The sequence below is a fragment of the Myotis yumanensis genome, unplaced genomic scaffold (assembly GCF_028538775.1).
Source record: "Myotis yumanensis isolate MYYU_CA2020_CCGP unplaced genomic scaffold, mMyoYum1.0.hap1 SCAF_3, whole genome shotgun sequence".
Classification (NCBI taxonomy): domain Eukaryota; kingdom Metazoa; phylum Chordata; class Mammalia; order Chiroptera; family Vespertilionidae; genus Myotis; species Myotis yumanensis.
Genome location: NW_027223754.1, coordinates 93480807 through 93495622, shown reverse-complemented (window position 1 = coordinate 93495622; position 14816 = coordinate 93480807). Strand labels below are relative to the sequence as shown.

At 40.0% G+C, this 14816-nt stretch overlaps 1 protein-coding gene across 1 annotated transcript in view; it reads left to right on the top strand.

The window, feature by feature from the left end:
* Window positions 1-14816, top strand: part of LCP1 (lymphocyte cytosolic protein 1) — a 69250-nt gene that overhangs the window by 37367 nt on the left and 17067 nt on the right. The window contains exons 9-10 of the mRNA XM_070409152.1: window positions 3581-3676; window positions 13709-13904. Coding sequence (XP_070265253.1) covers window positions 3581-3676; window positions 13709-13904 — 292 coding nt within the window. The remainder of the gene's footprint in view (window positions 1-3580; window positions 3677-13708; window positions 13905-14816) is intronic.

The window sequence follows — 14816 nt, the reverse complement described above, 5'->3', positions numbered from 1 at the left end:
GAGGGATGAGGATGAGGTAAAAGAAGGGCAAGAGATAAGACTGCTTGTGAAGTATGTGTAGGACTGTAATGTCTTTTCTGATTTTATAAATGAGACTGTCAGATCAGGATTCCTTTAAAAAATTAAATGAGGATTCTTCTAATTATATTAATACCAGCACACATAGTGTCTACTGTATACCAGGCACTGTTCTAATTGCTTTATATATTTATTTACTCATTAATTCTCACAGCAAACCTTTGAGATAAGGATTATTATTTCTTCATTTTACAGATAAGGAAACAGAAGTAAAGAGAAGTTAAGTGACTTGTTCAAGTTCACATAGCTGGGGGTAGGGTCAGGATTTAAATCCAGCAGTTGGCATCCAAGGTTCCCGCACTTGACTGCCATACTATACTGCCTCTCAAAGAAAACAAGTCGTGAATTTCTTGAAAGGTTTTCCTTTGTATAAACCAGTGATTTTTAAAAGATAATGATTCTGGAAACTGTCTGCAATGAGAATTTACCCCAGAGTGTGCAGAAGGCATAATCGATCCTACAACAAAAATCCCAAAGGGGCAAGGCTGGGGGAAGCATGCACTGTGGTTTCCAATTTTGTGCAAAGTTCCATGTCAAAGGGAAGGGGGAAAGCTGCTGGCATTGATGGCAGATGGATCCATAGAAAGAGCTTAAGGGGGAGTAAGGAACATCAGAAGGCATTCCCAAGGAGAAAGTGATGTGAGATCTGGGTGCAGCATACAAAAAACACTTCAGTCTCCACTTTCTCAAAACTTAAAGAAATTTTCTCCAAAGTGAGTCAGAGGAAAGGTCAAATGGCTCACCAGGAGTCAACTCAGGCTGGTAATTCTTTTTTGTTGTTGTTAATCCTCACCCAAGGGTATTTTTCGATTGATCTTTTAGAGAGAGTGGGAGAGGGAAAGACAGAGAAACATTGATGTTAGAGAAACACATTGATTGGTTGCCTCCTGCACATGCCCTGACCAGGGCCCAGGCCAAGGAGGAGCCTGCAACCAAGGTACACACCCTTGACTGGAATCAAAGTCCGTCCATTTGGTCTGCAGGCTGACACTCTATCCACTGAGCCAAACCAACCAGGGTCAGGCTGATAATTCTTTAGGTGACAGTTTTCTCCTGCTGTGGACTCCTGGCTTTTAGAACTCAGGGCCTGTCAGGCCTGGTGCCAGTTAGACTGAAGCTTCTAAGACATAGAGTTCCCCATTCCTTAGGACCTAAGCTAATAATGCCAATTCATTTTTTTAACTACACCACTTTCATTGTCTTCTAGCACCACCAGCCAAACTGGGATTGAACAGGAGCTGGAAAGCATTATCTTCTTTTGTACTCAACAGTTAAGCTTTGCAATTGTTTCAGCCAACATTTTCAAGCTTTTCAGCCAAAATTAGGCTGCATAAGCTAAGCCATAAATTCACCTGATTTCACATCACTGAGAGGCTGTGTTCTTCTGATACTTCCCAAGTCCAAAATGGTTATTATTCATTCTCCTGAATAATAACCATTTTGGACTTGGGAAGTATCTATAAGAGATGGGAACTGGCCACCTGAGCACTTACATAGTATCATGCCTGCTCTCAGGAAGCAGCTGCATCCCAACCAAGTGCAGTGCTGTGACATGTATGTCTGAGCAACAGGCAACTTTGAGATGCCCTTAAATCACATCAAGTCAGCAAAGGTAGGGAGAATGCTCCCACTGCGGGGATGAGGGACAACCAGCCTGCGGGCTGCATGAGGCCCACAAAATCATTTGGTCTGGCCCTGCCAAGGCATTAGGAGTGAGTTCGTTAAATGTTTGACCAAATATAGCAGGCTAATTTTTAAATTGATAATTTTGTCTGGCCTGCGAATTGTGTTATAAATATTCAAATGTCCCTTGGCAGAAAAAAGGTTTCCTACCCCTGCACTAGAGTGAATGAAATAGGTTTCTTAGGATCAGATGAAATAAGTTGATTCTTAGCAAAGCTAAACAGATGGAACATGTGGTAGGCAGATTTTATTCATGCCTAACACCTGCATGGAACTTTCACTGGCTTTAAAATAGCTGCAGTGAAAATTAGGAGGGGAGGGCAGAAAGAAAAGAGATGAAATTCAGTTTCCACAGGTGCAACATCAATAGCTGGCATTCTCTTGTTCTCATCTTTCTAATGTCACAGGTGGTGAGCACACATACGCCGGCTCTCCCCGGGCCCTATCCAGTTTCAAAAACAAAACAACAAAAAACATAACAACAGCTAATTTTTCAGTCTTTAAGAGAAATGAAAATCTCTTTAAATGGCTTAAATAAATTACCTAAAAATCTGCATGCTTTCATTGAATGAGAATCCTATATAACAAAGAAGTAAAATAAAAATTAACCCTCACGCCCTCATAAGATGGCTGCCTATGACCAGGCCGGCAGGGAGGTTAGTGAGGGATGACCAAACGACTGAAAAAGCAGGCTGCGTGGGGTGACCAGGCCAGCAGGGGGGCTAGTGAGGGACAATCAAATGACTGAACAGCAGGCTGCGTGGGGTGACCAGGACAGCAGGGGGGCCATGAGGGGCAACTAGGCCAGTGGTGGAGAGAAGTTGGGGTAACCAGGCCAGCAGGGGGGGCAGTTAGGGGTGACCAGGTTGGCAGGGGGATACAGTTAGGGGTGACCAGGCCAGTAGGGAGGGCAGTTAGGGGTGATTAGGCCGACATGCAGAGGCAGTGAGGGGTGATCAGGCCGGTGGGGTGGGGGCCAGTTAGGGGTGACCAGGCAGGCAGGCAGGTGAGCAATTAGGAGCCAGCAGTCCAGGATTGTGAGAAGGATGTCTGACTGCCAGTTTAGGCCCGATCCCAGCAGTTGGATATCCCCCAAGGGGTCCTGGGTTGGAGAGGGTACAGGCTGGGCTGAAGGGACACCCCTCCCGTGCACGAATTTTGTGCACCGGGCCTCTAGTACATCTATAACTTTAAGACTACAATTCTGAGAAATATGCTATTTATCAATAAGCATATTTCCAGAATCTAAGAAAACATAATAGTTCACTATCTACATACAGTCTGCTATAACTAAGCTTAACCACTTTTTCTAGCTTCTGGATAAACATTAAATTAACTTGTCATCTCAATATCTCTCCTTTTACATAAAAACTGCTTGTTTAAAATATTCTTCTTTTGCTTATTATCTATTTAAATGTATTTTTAAACTCTTTTTTAAACTTCCGCTTCCTTTTCCTGTCACTTTTTAAAAATTAAACTTTAGCTGACTGACTTCAGCAATATAAAGGTATATATATTTTCCTGTATACAATTTAATACATGCTCGTAAATTATTTTTCTCCCTTAAGGTCAAAGGAATTGTATTTAAATCTTTGGGTTTCCCTTTGTGTATGTCCTATATTTTTAATGTTATACTCATTGTAAAAATAAAAGCAAATATAGTATGTAAACAGAGAAATAGAAAATTCAAATTAGTGAATGTTTCCAGCTTTGTTAATTAAGTTGCATTCTTGAATGATAGTTGAATAAGAAATGAAAAATATTTGCTTTTTGAAGTCATTGTACTAAACATGTAATTTAAAATTGTAATTTCTCACAGGACTCAAAAGCTTATTACCACCTGCTGGAACAGGTTGCTCCAAAAGGAGATGAAGAAGGTATTCCTGCTGTTGTGATTGACATGTCAGGACTAAGGGTAAGGCCATGTTCCAAGCTCTGTTTAGAGAACACAATGCTGCCTTTGCATTGGGGTCCCATTGACCTGTACAACCTGACTCTGAGGTTGCATGAGGGGACATCTCTGTTTAAAGCCTTTAAAAACTGTTAACAGTTTGGGGTAATAATTGTGGGAAATTTAACCTGGAAATAAATATTAAGGAAAGAAAGAAACTAATACCAATTAAGTGCCATACACCATACTAGGCACTTCTATATATTTCTCATCATTTAATAGGCTCCACAGTACCAAGAGGTATTATTTCCATATTTAGGTTCCTGAGTATTATTTCTGGAAATAGATGAAATATTTATACAAATAAATAAATTCTCACTTTGATGATGAAAACTGATCAGAAGGCTTAATTAAGATCATATGACAGATTTTTGGAAATAATTTGATCCAAATCTGGGGCCCTTTTCCTCTAGCAATAATTAAAAAAAAAGGAATCCCTTCTTGTTGAGTTCCTCCAATGTGCCAGGTACCGTGCAAGGCATGTTGCGTATACAGCCTCTAATCCTTACAAACATCACTGAGGTAAATGTTAAACTGCTTTATTGTTGAGAAAACTGAAGGTCAGAGAAGCTAATAATCATCTTATGGCCACAGAACCCAGTGCCTGGTACAGTAAGAATTTAAACCTAAGGGTGGCTCCAAAATTCACCCAGCCACAGCCCTCCCTCACTACATCACTAAGGGTAATGGGAGGAAAAGATTGGGCAGGATGTGTGAATTCTTAGAAGTGTCTTGTTTGAGCATTCTTAAAAATAGTGGGCATAGCATGAGTCTGAATGTCAAAACTTTAGTTTTGCCACCATTTTAATATTGATCTTGAGAAATCATCTTACCTATTTTTGTGCCTCAATTAATATTATTAGACTTCAACCCAGCCGTGGGCAAACTACGGCCCTCGGGCTGGATCCGGCCTGTTTGAAATGAATACAACTAAAAAAAAAAAAGACCGTACCCTTTTATGTAATAATGTTTACTTTGAATTTATATTAGTTCACACAAACACTCCATCCATGCTTTTGTTCCGGCCCTCCGGTCCAGTTTAAGAACCCATTGTGGCCCTTGAGTCAAAAAGTTTGCCCACCCCTGCTTCAACCCAATGAGTTAATATTAAAATCAATTCATTCCTGAATGAGAAGTAAAGCTCACGAACTGTATAATGTATATAGTGTTATCTAGTAAAGCATCATATTAAGAAATAGTTCTAGTCTGAAGTTCTGTTTTCTGAAAATTGGTGTTTTCATAGATTCTTCAGAGCTTTAAGGACAGTGGATCATAATTCAACAAGAGTCTTCTAATAAGAGTCTGCTTACAAATGACAGGAGATTCTCTAAAACTATATGAATAAACTTTTTAAATATATATATATATTGTTTTCAGAGAGGAAAGGAAAGGGAGAGAGAGATAGAAACATAAATGATTGGCTGCCTCCTGCATGCTCCGCACTGTGGATTGAGCCCACAACCCTGGCATGTGCCCTTGACTAGAATCGAACCTGGGACCCTTCAGTCTGCAGGCCAATGTTCTATCCACTGAGTCAAACCAGGTAGGGCTGAATAGACTTTTAATATGTTCAGTGAGTGGTTCTCAGTCTGAAGTCTGCAAAAGCCAAATTGATATTATATATTTATTAATGACAATATGTAGCTTAAATAACTCATCATGTTTATTTTATTTAAGTTGCATGTATACCATTTCATTGTGGGAAATGTGGTTATACTAGTCATACATTTTTAATGGCAGATATAAATATCTTTGATGAACTAAAAATAGGAATATAATTTATTACTTAATAAATAAACATTTTTGGTAGAAAAGAAATAATAAAAAGTAAGCTCAATGGTTGAAGATAATTAAATCCACTTAATAAATTGTAGAATCTACTGAATATTTTTTAAAATATATTTTCTTTGTTGATAGTATTACAAATATATCCCATTTCCTCCCATCCTCCCCTTAACTCCCTCCTCCCAGCCCTTACCCTCTCACAAGATTTCACTATCCTATTGCCCGTGTCTATGGGCTATGCATATCTATACTAATAAAAGCCTAGGTGGCCCTTGCGCGTGATGTCACCACAAGGTGGCCACCACAAGATGGCCACCACAAGATGGCCACCACAATATGGCCACATGCACAGTGGAGGCGGGGCCTGCCAGCCGCTCTGTGCAGTGAGGCCTGGGGGTCCCGTGGCTCTGCGTGGTGTGGAAGAGATTGGTCCTGGAATCTCTACCACCTTGCAAGGAGGAGGCAAGTCCCAGCTGAGGAGGTGGGTCTCAGCAGGGAAGGGCAGTTGTGGGCAATCAAGCTGGCAGAGGAGGGCAATTGGGGGCAATCAGGCCGGCAGGGGAGGGCAGTTGGGGGTGATTGGGCCAGCAGGGGAGGGCAGTTGGGGGTGATTGGGCTGGCAGGGGAGCGGTTAGGCATCAATCAGGCCAGCAGGGGAGCAGTTAGGGAGCGATCAGGCTGGCAGGCAGAAGCAGTAAGGGGCAATCAGGCAGGCAGGTAGGCAAGCCGTTAGGAGCCAGCAGCCCCGGATTGTGAGAGGGATGTCCGACTGCCGGTTTAGGCCCAATCCCTCGCAGTCGGACATCCCCTGAGGGGTCCCAGATTGGAGAGGGTGCAGGCCAGGCTGAAGGTCACCCCCTCCCCATGCACGAATTTTGTGCACGGGCCACTAGACCTATATAATAAAAGGGTAATATGCAAGTTGACCCTAATGGCTGAATGACCTGGAACGACCAGTTGCTATGACATGCACTGACCACCAGGGGCCAGACACTCAAGGCAGGAGCTGCCCCCTGGTGGTCAGTGCGCTTCCATAGGGGGAGCGCCGCTCAGCCAGAAGCCAGCTCATGGCTGGCCAGTGCAGCGGTGGTGGCGGGAGCCTCTCCCGCCTCCATTGCAGCACTAAGGATGTCCAACTAATGGCTTAGGCCCACTTCCACAGGGGGAGCGGGCCTAAGCCATTAGTCGGACATCCCCTGAGGGCTCCCGTGCTGCCAGAGGGATGTCTGACTGCCAGCTTAGGCCCGATCCCCTGGAGAGCGGGCCTGAGCCATCAGTTGGACATCCCCCGAGGGGTCCCGGACTGCGAGAGGGCACAGGCCAGGCTGAGGGACCCCTCCCCCCACCAAGTGCACCAGGCCTCTAGTAAGTATATAAGTTCTTTGGTTATCTCTTCTCATCCTCCCAACCCCACATCAAAGTATGTCAGTCTGTTTCATGCTTCGGGTCTTATTTTGTTGTCAATTCATTTTTTTCATTAGATTCCACAAATAAGTGAGATCATGTGATATTTGTCTTTCTCAGATTGACTTATTTCACTTAGCATAATATTTTCCAGGTCCATCCATGCTGTCCCAAAGGGTAAGAGATCCCTCTTTTTTACAGCTGAATAGTATTCCATAGTGTAAATGAACCACAGCTTTTTTATTCATTCATCTACTGATGGACACTTGGACTGTTTCCAAATCTTAGCTATGGTAAATAATGCTGCTATGAACATAGGTGTGCATGTATTCTTTCTAATTTGTGTTTTGAGGTTTTTAGGATAGATTTTGAGAAGTAGGATGGCTGGCTTCCGGCAGGGTCAAATGGAAGTTCCATTTTTAATTTTTTGAGGAAACGCCATACTGTTTTTCCATAGTGGCTGCACCAATCTGCATTCCCACCAGCAATAAACTAGTGTTCCCATTTCTCCACATCCTCACCAGCACTTGTTATTTGTTGATTTCTTTTTATGATAGCCATTCTGACAGGTTTGAGGTGGTATCTCATTGTAGTTTTAATTTGCATTTCTCTGATGATTAGTGACTTTGAGAATTTTTCATACGTCTTGGCCATTTGTACTTCCTCTTTAGAAAAATGTCTATTCCAATCTTCTGCCCATTTTTTTATTGGATTGTTTACCTTCCTTTTGTTGATTTGTATGAGTACTTTATGTATTTGGGACATTAACCCCTTATCAGATGTATCATTGGCAAATTGTTTTCCCATACTGTGGGCTCCCTTTTCCTTTTGTTGATGGTTTCTTTTGCTGTGCAGAAGCTTTTTATTTAGATTTAGTCCCATTTGTTTATTTTCTCCTTCGTCTCCTTTGCCCTAAGAGATGTAGCCATAAACATATTGCTACATGAGATGTCTGAGATTTTACTGCCTATGTTCTCCTCTAAGATTATTATGGTTTCATGCCTTACATTTGTCTTTTATCCACTTGAGTTTATTCTTGTGTATGGTGTAAATTGCTGGTTGAGTTTCATCTTTTTGCATGTGTCTGTGCAGTTTTCCCATCACCATTTGTTTAAGAGACTATCTTTACTCCATTGTGTGTTCTTGCCTCCTTTGTCAAATATTAATTGACCATATGGTATGGATCAATTTCTGGGGTCTCTTCTGATCCATTGGACTATATGCCCATTCTTGTGCCAACCCATACCAGGCTGTTTTGGTTATAATGGCTTTGTAGTATGGTTTTCTATCAGTATTGTGATCCCTCCTATCTCGCTCTTCTTTCTCAAGATTGTTGCATCTCTTCTGGGTCTTTTATGGTTTCATATAAATTTTTGGAGTCTTTCTTCTAGCTCTGTGAAATATGCCATTAGTATTTTAATAAGAATTGCATTGAATCTTTAGATTGCTTTGGGTATACACATTTTAATGATGTTAATTCTTCCAATTCATGAATATGGTATATGCTTTCTTTTGTTTGTATCTCCCTCCATTTCTTTTTTTAATGTCCTATAGTTTTCCAATTACAAGTCTTTTACCTCCTTGGTTAAGTTTATTCCTAGGTACCTTATCTTTTTTGTTGCAAAGGTAAATGGGATTGCTTTTTTAATTTCTTTTTCAGAGTTCATTATTTGTGTATAGAAATGCCATTGATTTCTGGGTGTTGATTTTATATCCGGCTACCTTGCCTAATTCATTTATTAAGTCTAGTAATTTCCTGGTAGAGTCTTTAGGGGTTTCTATGTACAACATCATGTAAACTGCAAATAATAAGAGTTTTTCTTCCTCCTCTTCTTATCTGATTGCTGTGGCTACAACTTCCAGTACTGTTGAATAAGAGTGGTGAAAGCAGACATTCCTGTCTTGATTGTGTTCTTAAGAGAAACACTTTTAGTTTTTGTCCATTGAGTATGATGTTGGTTGTAGGTTTGTCATATATGGCCTTTATTATGTTGAGGTATGACCCCTCTATTCCCACTATACTGAGAATTTTTATCAAAAATGGGTGCTGAATTTTATCGAATGCCTTTTCTGCATCTATTGATATGACCATGTGGTTTTTATCTTTTAATTTGTTTATGTGATGTATCACATTTATTGATTTGTGAATATTGTACCAGCCTTGCTTCCCTGGAATAAATCCCACTGATTATAATATATGATCTTTTTAATGTCTTGCTTGATCTGACTTGCTAATATTTTTTGAGGATTTTAGCATCTGTGTGCATCAGGGATACTGGCCTGTAACTCTCTTTCTTTGTAGTATCCTTATATGGTTTTGGAATTAGGATAATGTTGGTTTTTTAAAAGGAGCTTGGGCGTGTTCCTTCCTCTTGGATTTTTTGGGATAGTTTGAGGAAGATAGGTCTTAGTTCTTTGAATGTTTGGTAAAATTCACCTGTAAATCCATCCAGTTCAGGACTTTTGTTTACTGGAAGTTTTTTCATTACTGTTTTAATTTCATTAGTTGTTATTGGCCTACTCAGGTTTTCTGATTCTTCCTGATTTAGTTGTGGAAGAATGTATGTTTCTAGAAATTTTTCCATTTCAACCAAGTTATCTAGTTTGCTGGCATATAGTTGTTCATAGTATTTGCTAACAATCCTTTGTATTTCTGTGGTCCATTGTTATATCGCCTCTTTCATTTCTGATTTTACTTATGTGGGTCCTCTTTCTTTGGTTCTTGAGGAGTCTGGCTAGGAGCTCTTGGATTTATTGATCTTTTGTACTGTCTCTTAAGTCTCTCTATCATTTATTTCTATTCTGATATTTATAATTTTCTTCCTTATACTTCCTCTGGAATTTTCTTTCTGTTCTCTTTATAATTCATTTAGTTGTAAGGTTAGATAGTTTATTAGTCCTTTTTCTTGTTTCTTGAGTTGCCTGTGGTACTATGAACTTCCCTCTCAACATTGCTTTCACCATGTCCCATAGGTTTTGGTTGTATGTTCATTTTCATTTGTCTCCAGGAAGTTTTTAATTTCTTGCTTGATCTCATTGGTAATCCATTCATTGTTTAATAACATGCTATTTAGCCTCCATGTATTTGAGTATTTTTATTGTAGTTGATTTCTAACTTCATGCCATTGTTACCTGAGAAGATGTTTGGTATCATATCAATCTTCTTGAATTTGTAGAGACTTGTTTTGTGCCCTAACATGTGGTTTATCTTTGAGAATGTTCCATGTGCACTTGAGAAGAATGTATATTCTGTTGCTTGGGTTGAAATGTTCTGTAAATATCAGTTAGATTCATCTGATCTAGGGTGTCATTGAAGGCCTCTGTTTTCTTGTTAGATTTTTGTCTTGGAAGATCTATCCAGTGCAGACTATGGGTGTTAAAGTCTACTATCACACACACACACACACACACACACACACACACATCTGCTATGACTGTACTGCTGTTGATTTCTCCCTTAAAGTCCATCAAGAGTTTTTTTATGAACTTGGGTACTCCTATATTGGGTACATATATGTTTATAAGGGTTATATTTTCTTGTTGAGTCATTCCCTTTAGTATTATGAAGTGACCTTCTTTGTCTCTTGTTAAGGCCTTTGTTATGAGGTCTAATTTGTCAGATATGAGTCTTGCTACTCCAGTTTTTTTTTTTTCCTGCATGGAATATATTTTTCCATCCCTTCATTCTCAGTCTGAGTGTATTTTGTTCTGAGGTGGGTCTCTTGTGGACAGTATATATATGGGTCATGTTTTCTTATCCACTCAGTCACCTTATGTCTTTTGACTGGAGCATTTAAGCCACTTACATTTAAGGTTATTATTGAAAGGTATTTACTTACTGCCATTTTTATTTTCTTTATGACTATGATCCTCTCTCTCTCTTCTGTTCTTCTTAAAGCAGTCCCTTTAACATTTCTTGCATTGCTGGTTTGGTGATAAATGTATTCATTTAACCATTTTTTATCTGGAAAGCTTTTTATTTCACCTTCAATTTTAAAAAATAACCTTGCTGGATAGAGTAGTCTTGGATTTAGGCCCTTGCTTTTCATTACTTTGAGTACTTTATGCCACTCCCTTCTGGCCTGAAGTATTTCTCTTGAGAAGTCAGCTGGCATTCTCATGAAAGCATGCCAAACTTGAGGCTGGTGGGCTGCAAGTTTGACATGCTTGTTCTAATGGGAACTCCTTTTTAGGTAAGGTTTTGTCCCTCTTTTGCTGCCTTTAAGACTCTTTCTTTGTCTTTAATGTTTGCCATTTTAATTATTATGTGTCTAGGTGTGGGTCTCTTAGGGTTAATCTTGATTGGGACTCTCTGTGCCTTCTGAACTTGTGTGAAATTTTCCACTAGTAAGTTGGGAAAGTTTTCTGTCATTATTTCTTTAAACAGGTTCTTTGTTCCTTGCTCTCCCTCTCCCCCTTCTAATATTCCTGTAATGTGGATGATGTCATGTTTCATGTTGTCCTGGAGCTCTATTAAGCTATCTTCCTGCTTTTTAATTCTTTTTTCTATTTGCTGCTCTAATTGGGTATTTATTTCTACCTTGTCTTCCAAATCACTGATTCAATCTCCTGCTTTATCCAATCTACTTTTAATCCCTTCCAATGTATTCTTTATGACAGATATATCATTCTTCATTTCTGTATGGTTCTTATTCATGGCCTCTATTTCCCTTTTCATGCTGTTCTAATTTACACTAAGTTCCTTAACCATCTTTAAATCATTGCTTTGAACTCTATGTCTGATAGCTTGCTTGCTTTCTTTTCATTTAGTTCTTCTTCTGGAGATTCCTCCTTTTCTGTCATTGAGGGTTGTTTGTTTGTCTCCCCATTTAGCTGTCTCTTTGTATTTGCTTCTATGTGTTAGAACTGCTATGCCTCCAAGTCTTTGTGGGATGGCCTTATGTAAAAAGTGTCTGGAAGGGTCCAGTGGTGCATTCTCCTTTTTCACCTGAGCTGGATGCTCTAGGAATGCCCCTGTGTGCATTATTTGAGCTCTCCTGTTATAATTGGATCTGGATTGTTGATGTCCCATTCGTGGGAGGGTTCTCCCCTCCAAATTGCTGCCAGTGAGGTTTAACCCCAATGTTGTTGTGCCAGCTATTATATAGCTGCTTTGAGCCCACTATTTCTGGGGCTCGCTGTATTTTGCTTTGATGTTTGGTGTGTCTACCCTGGGCCTCCTGGGAGCTTCTCAGTGCAGATTAATGTTAATTACTGTACCTTTCTGGCCCTGGTCAGCCAGATTGAGGTCCAAGAGGTTGAAGCCCCTAGTAGTCCAGTGGTCAGGAACTCCTTTGACCAGAGGCTGGGTCTGCCTTGAGTCTCTCACCTTGATTGTCCCTGTTCTGAGCTATATTCCCTTCCCTACAAAGCTGGTCCCACAGGTGTCAGCTGCAGGCGCTTGGGGTCCTGCTAGCTTTTGCTACACTCAGCAGCCAGAGATGGTGTCTGCGTAGGAAATCCCGCTGCTGTTAGCCTCCCTGCACCATCTGGGGTGGTGTCTACTGAGTATTTTAAAAAACAGGACAGCAAATCATTCCTCTGAAATGGTCCTGTATAGACATGAGAGGACTGGATTACTTAACTCCCAAGATTCCTTTTATTTGTTTGTTGTTGTTGCTGTTGTTGTTGTTGTTATTCACTTGATTTTTTTATTGTTTTATTGCTTAAAGTATTACAAAGAGTATTACATATGTCTCCTTTTTTTCCCGCCCTTGACAATCCCCTGGCCTCGCCTACCCCCCAGTGTCTTATGTCCATTGGTTATGCTTATATGCATGCATACAAGTCCTTCGGTTGATCTCTTACCCCCCCCCCCCCACCCCCCAACCCTCCCCAGCCTTCCCGCTGTAGTTTGACAGTCTGTTTGACAGTCTGCCTCTGTATCTATTTTTGTTCATAAGTTTATAATGGTCTTTATTACCCATAAATGAGTGAGATCGTGTGGTATTTTTCCTTCATTGACTGGCTTATTTCACTTAGCATAATGCTCTCCAGTTCCGTCCATGCTGTTGCAAATGGTAAGAATTCCTTCTTTTTTACAGCAGCATAGTATTCCATCATGTAGATGTACCACAGTTTTCTAATCCATTCATCTACTGATGGGCACTTAGAATGTTTCCAGATCTTAGCTATGGTGAATTGTGCTGCTATGAACATAGGGGTGCATATATCCTTTCTGATTGGTGTTTCTGTTTTCTTGAGATATATTCCTAGAAGTGGGATCACGGGGTCAAATGGGAGTCCCATTTTTAGTTTTTTGAGGAAACTCCATACTGTCTTCCATAGTGGCTGCACCAGTCTGCATTCCCACCAGCAATGCATGAGTGTTCCTTTTTCTCCACATCCTCTTCAGCACTTGTCGTTTGTTGATTTGTTGATGATAGCCATTCTGACAGGTGTGAGATGGTACCTCATTGTTGTTTTGATTTGCATTTCTCAGATGATTAGTGACTTTGAGCATGTTTTCATATGTCTCTTGGCTTTCTGTATGTCCTCTTTTGAAAAGTGTCTATTTAGGTCCTTTGCCCATTTTTTGATTGGATTGTTTATCTTCCTTTTGTTAAGTTGTATGAGTTACCTATAAATGTTGGAGATTAAACCCTTATCGGTGATAAGATTCCTTTTATTTGTGATTTTTCAGATTTCGGTTCAGGAGAATATAAATAATAATATGCTGTTATTGGGTGTCTATTTGAGGTTAAACACTAAAGGTTTCCTTCAGTAAGATTTCCATTTCTTTTTCTGTTATCCATGTCTACTTTGTGCATGGAGAGCCTTCACCCAGCCTTGATTTTTTCATTGCAGGAGAAGGATGACATCCAGAGGGCAGAATGCATGTTGCAGCAGGCGGAGAGGCTGGGCTGCCGGCAGTTTGTCACAGCCACAGATGTTGTCCGAGGGAACCCCAAGTTGAACTTGGCTTTCATTGCCAACCTCTTTAACAGATATCCTGCCCTGCACAAACCAGAGAACCAGGACATAGACTGGGGGGCTCTTGAAGGTAACTGAAAACCAGTTGATTGAGAGTTTAAAAAATCATTCACAATTCTAGGCAATTCAAAATCACCTCCTAAGCAAATATAAAACCCAAACAGATTATGAATTCTCTGATACATAACAAAGGAAATAAAATAGATTAATCCAGTCAATTACAGCAAAACAAGAAAAATCAAATATTATTACATCACATCCATAATACATAGGCTTTATCCATTATCAGAATTGTTTTAGGCAAAACAATGAACTTAATTATCAGATGAAATAAATCCTAACTTCCAAAAATCTAATTATGTACTTAGGGGACTGAGTGTTAATTCCTAGAAGTAAGAAATTGCAGCCACTCATCATCTAAAAATGTTTTTTAACTATTCTAGGAGGTGTTTACTGAGGTTTTTGTTTTGTTTCTTTGCTTTGGGTTATGGGAGGCACACAACCATATTTTGAGGCAGAATCCCTGACAATTATAGTTTGGGAGTTGATTCCCTAAGTGTGAACAAAAAAGCGTATAGCGTTACTCAGTTTCTAATAGGTAACAGTGCCAGAGATGGTTATTTTAATTCCCATCATGAGTTAGTCTCAATACTGAGACAGGAAAATCAAAACAAAGTTAATATTAAATGACTATCACCAAAGAAAGGAAGTCCAGATTTAACATATTGTTGATCATTTCTCCACAATGCTTTACTCTAGCTAGAAATGCAAAATTAATTTGTATTCCAACACTGCTGCATTTGTATCATTTGATAAATTGTGGTCAGTGGTCCATGCATTTTGCTGACTCCATGTATATATATCAAGCCTCTTATCACCCATTTCCAGCTGTCTCTAGAACATTCGCCTTTGGATTCTTCACTATCACTTGAGATTCAGCATTTACAAAGAAAAATTGATCATTTCTCCCACACACATACAC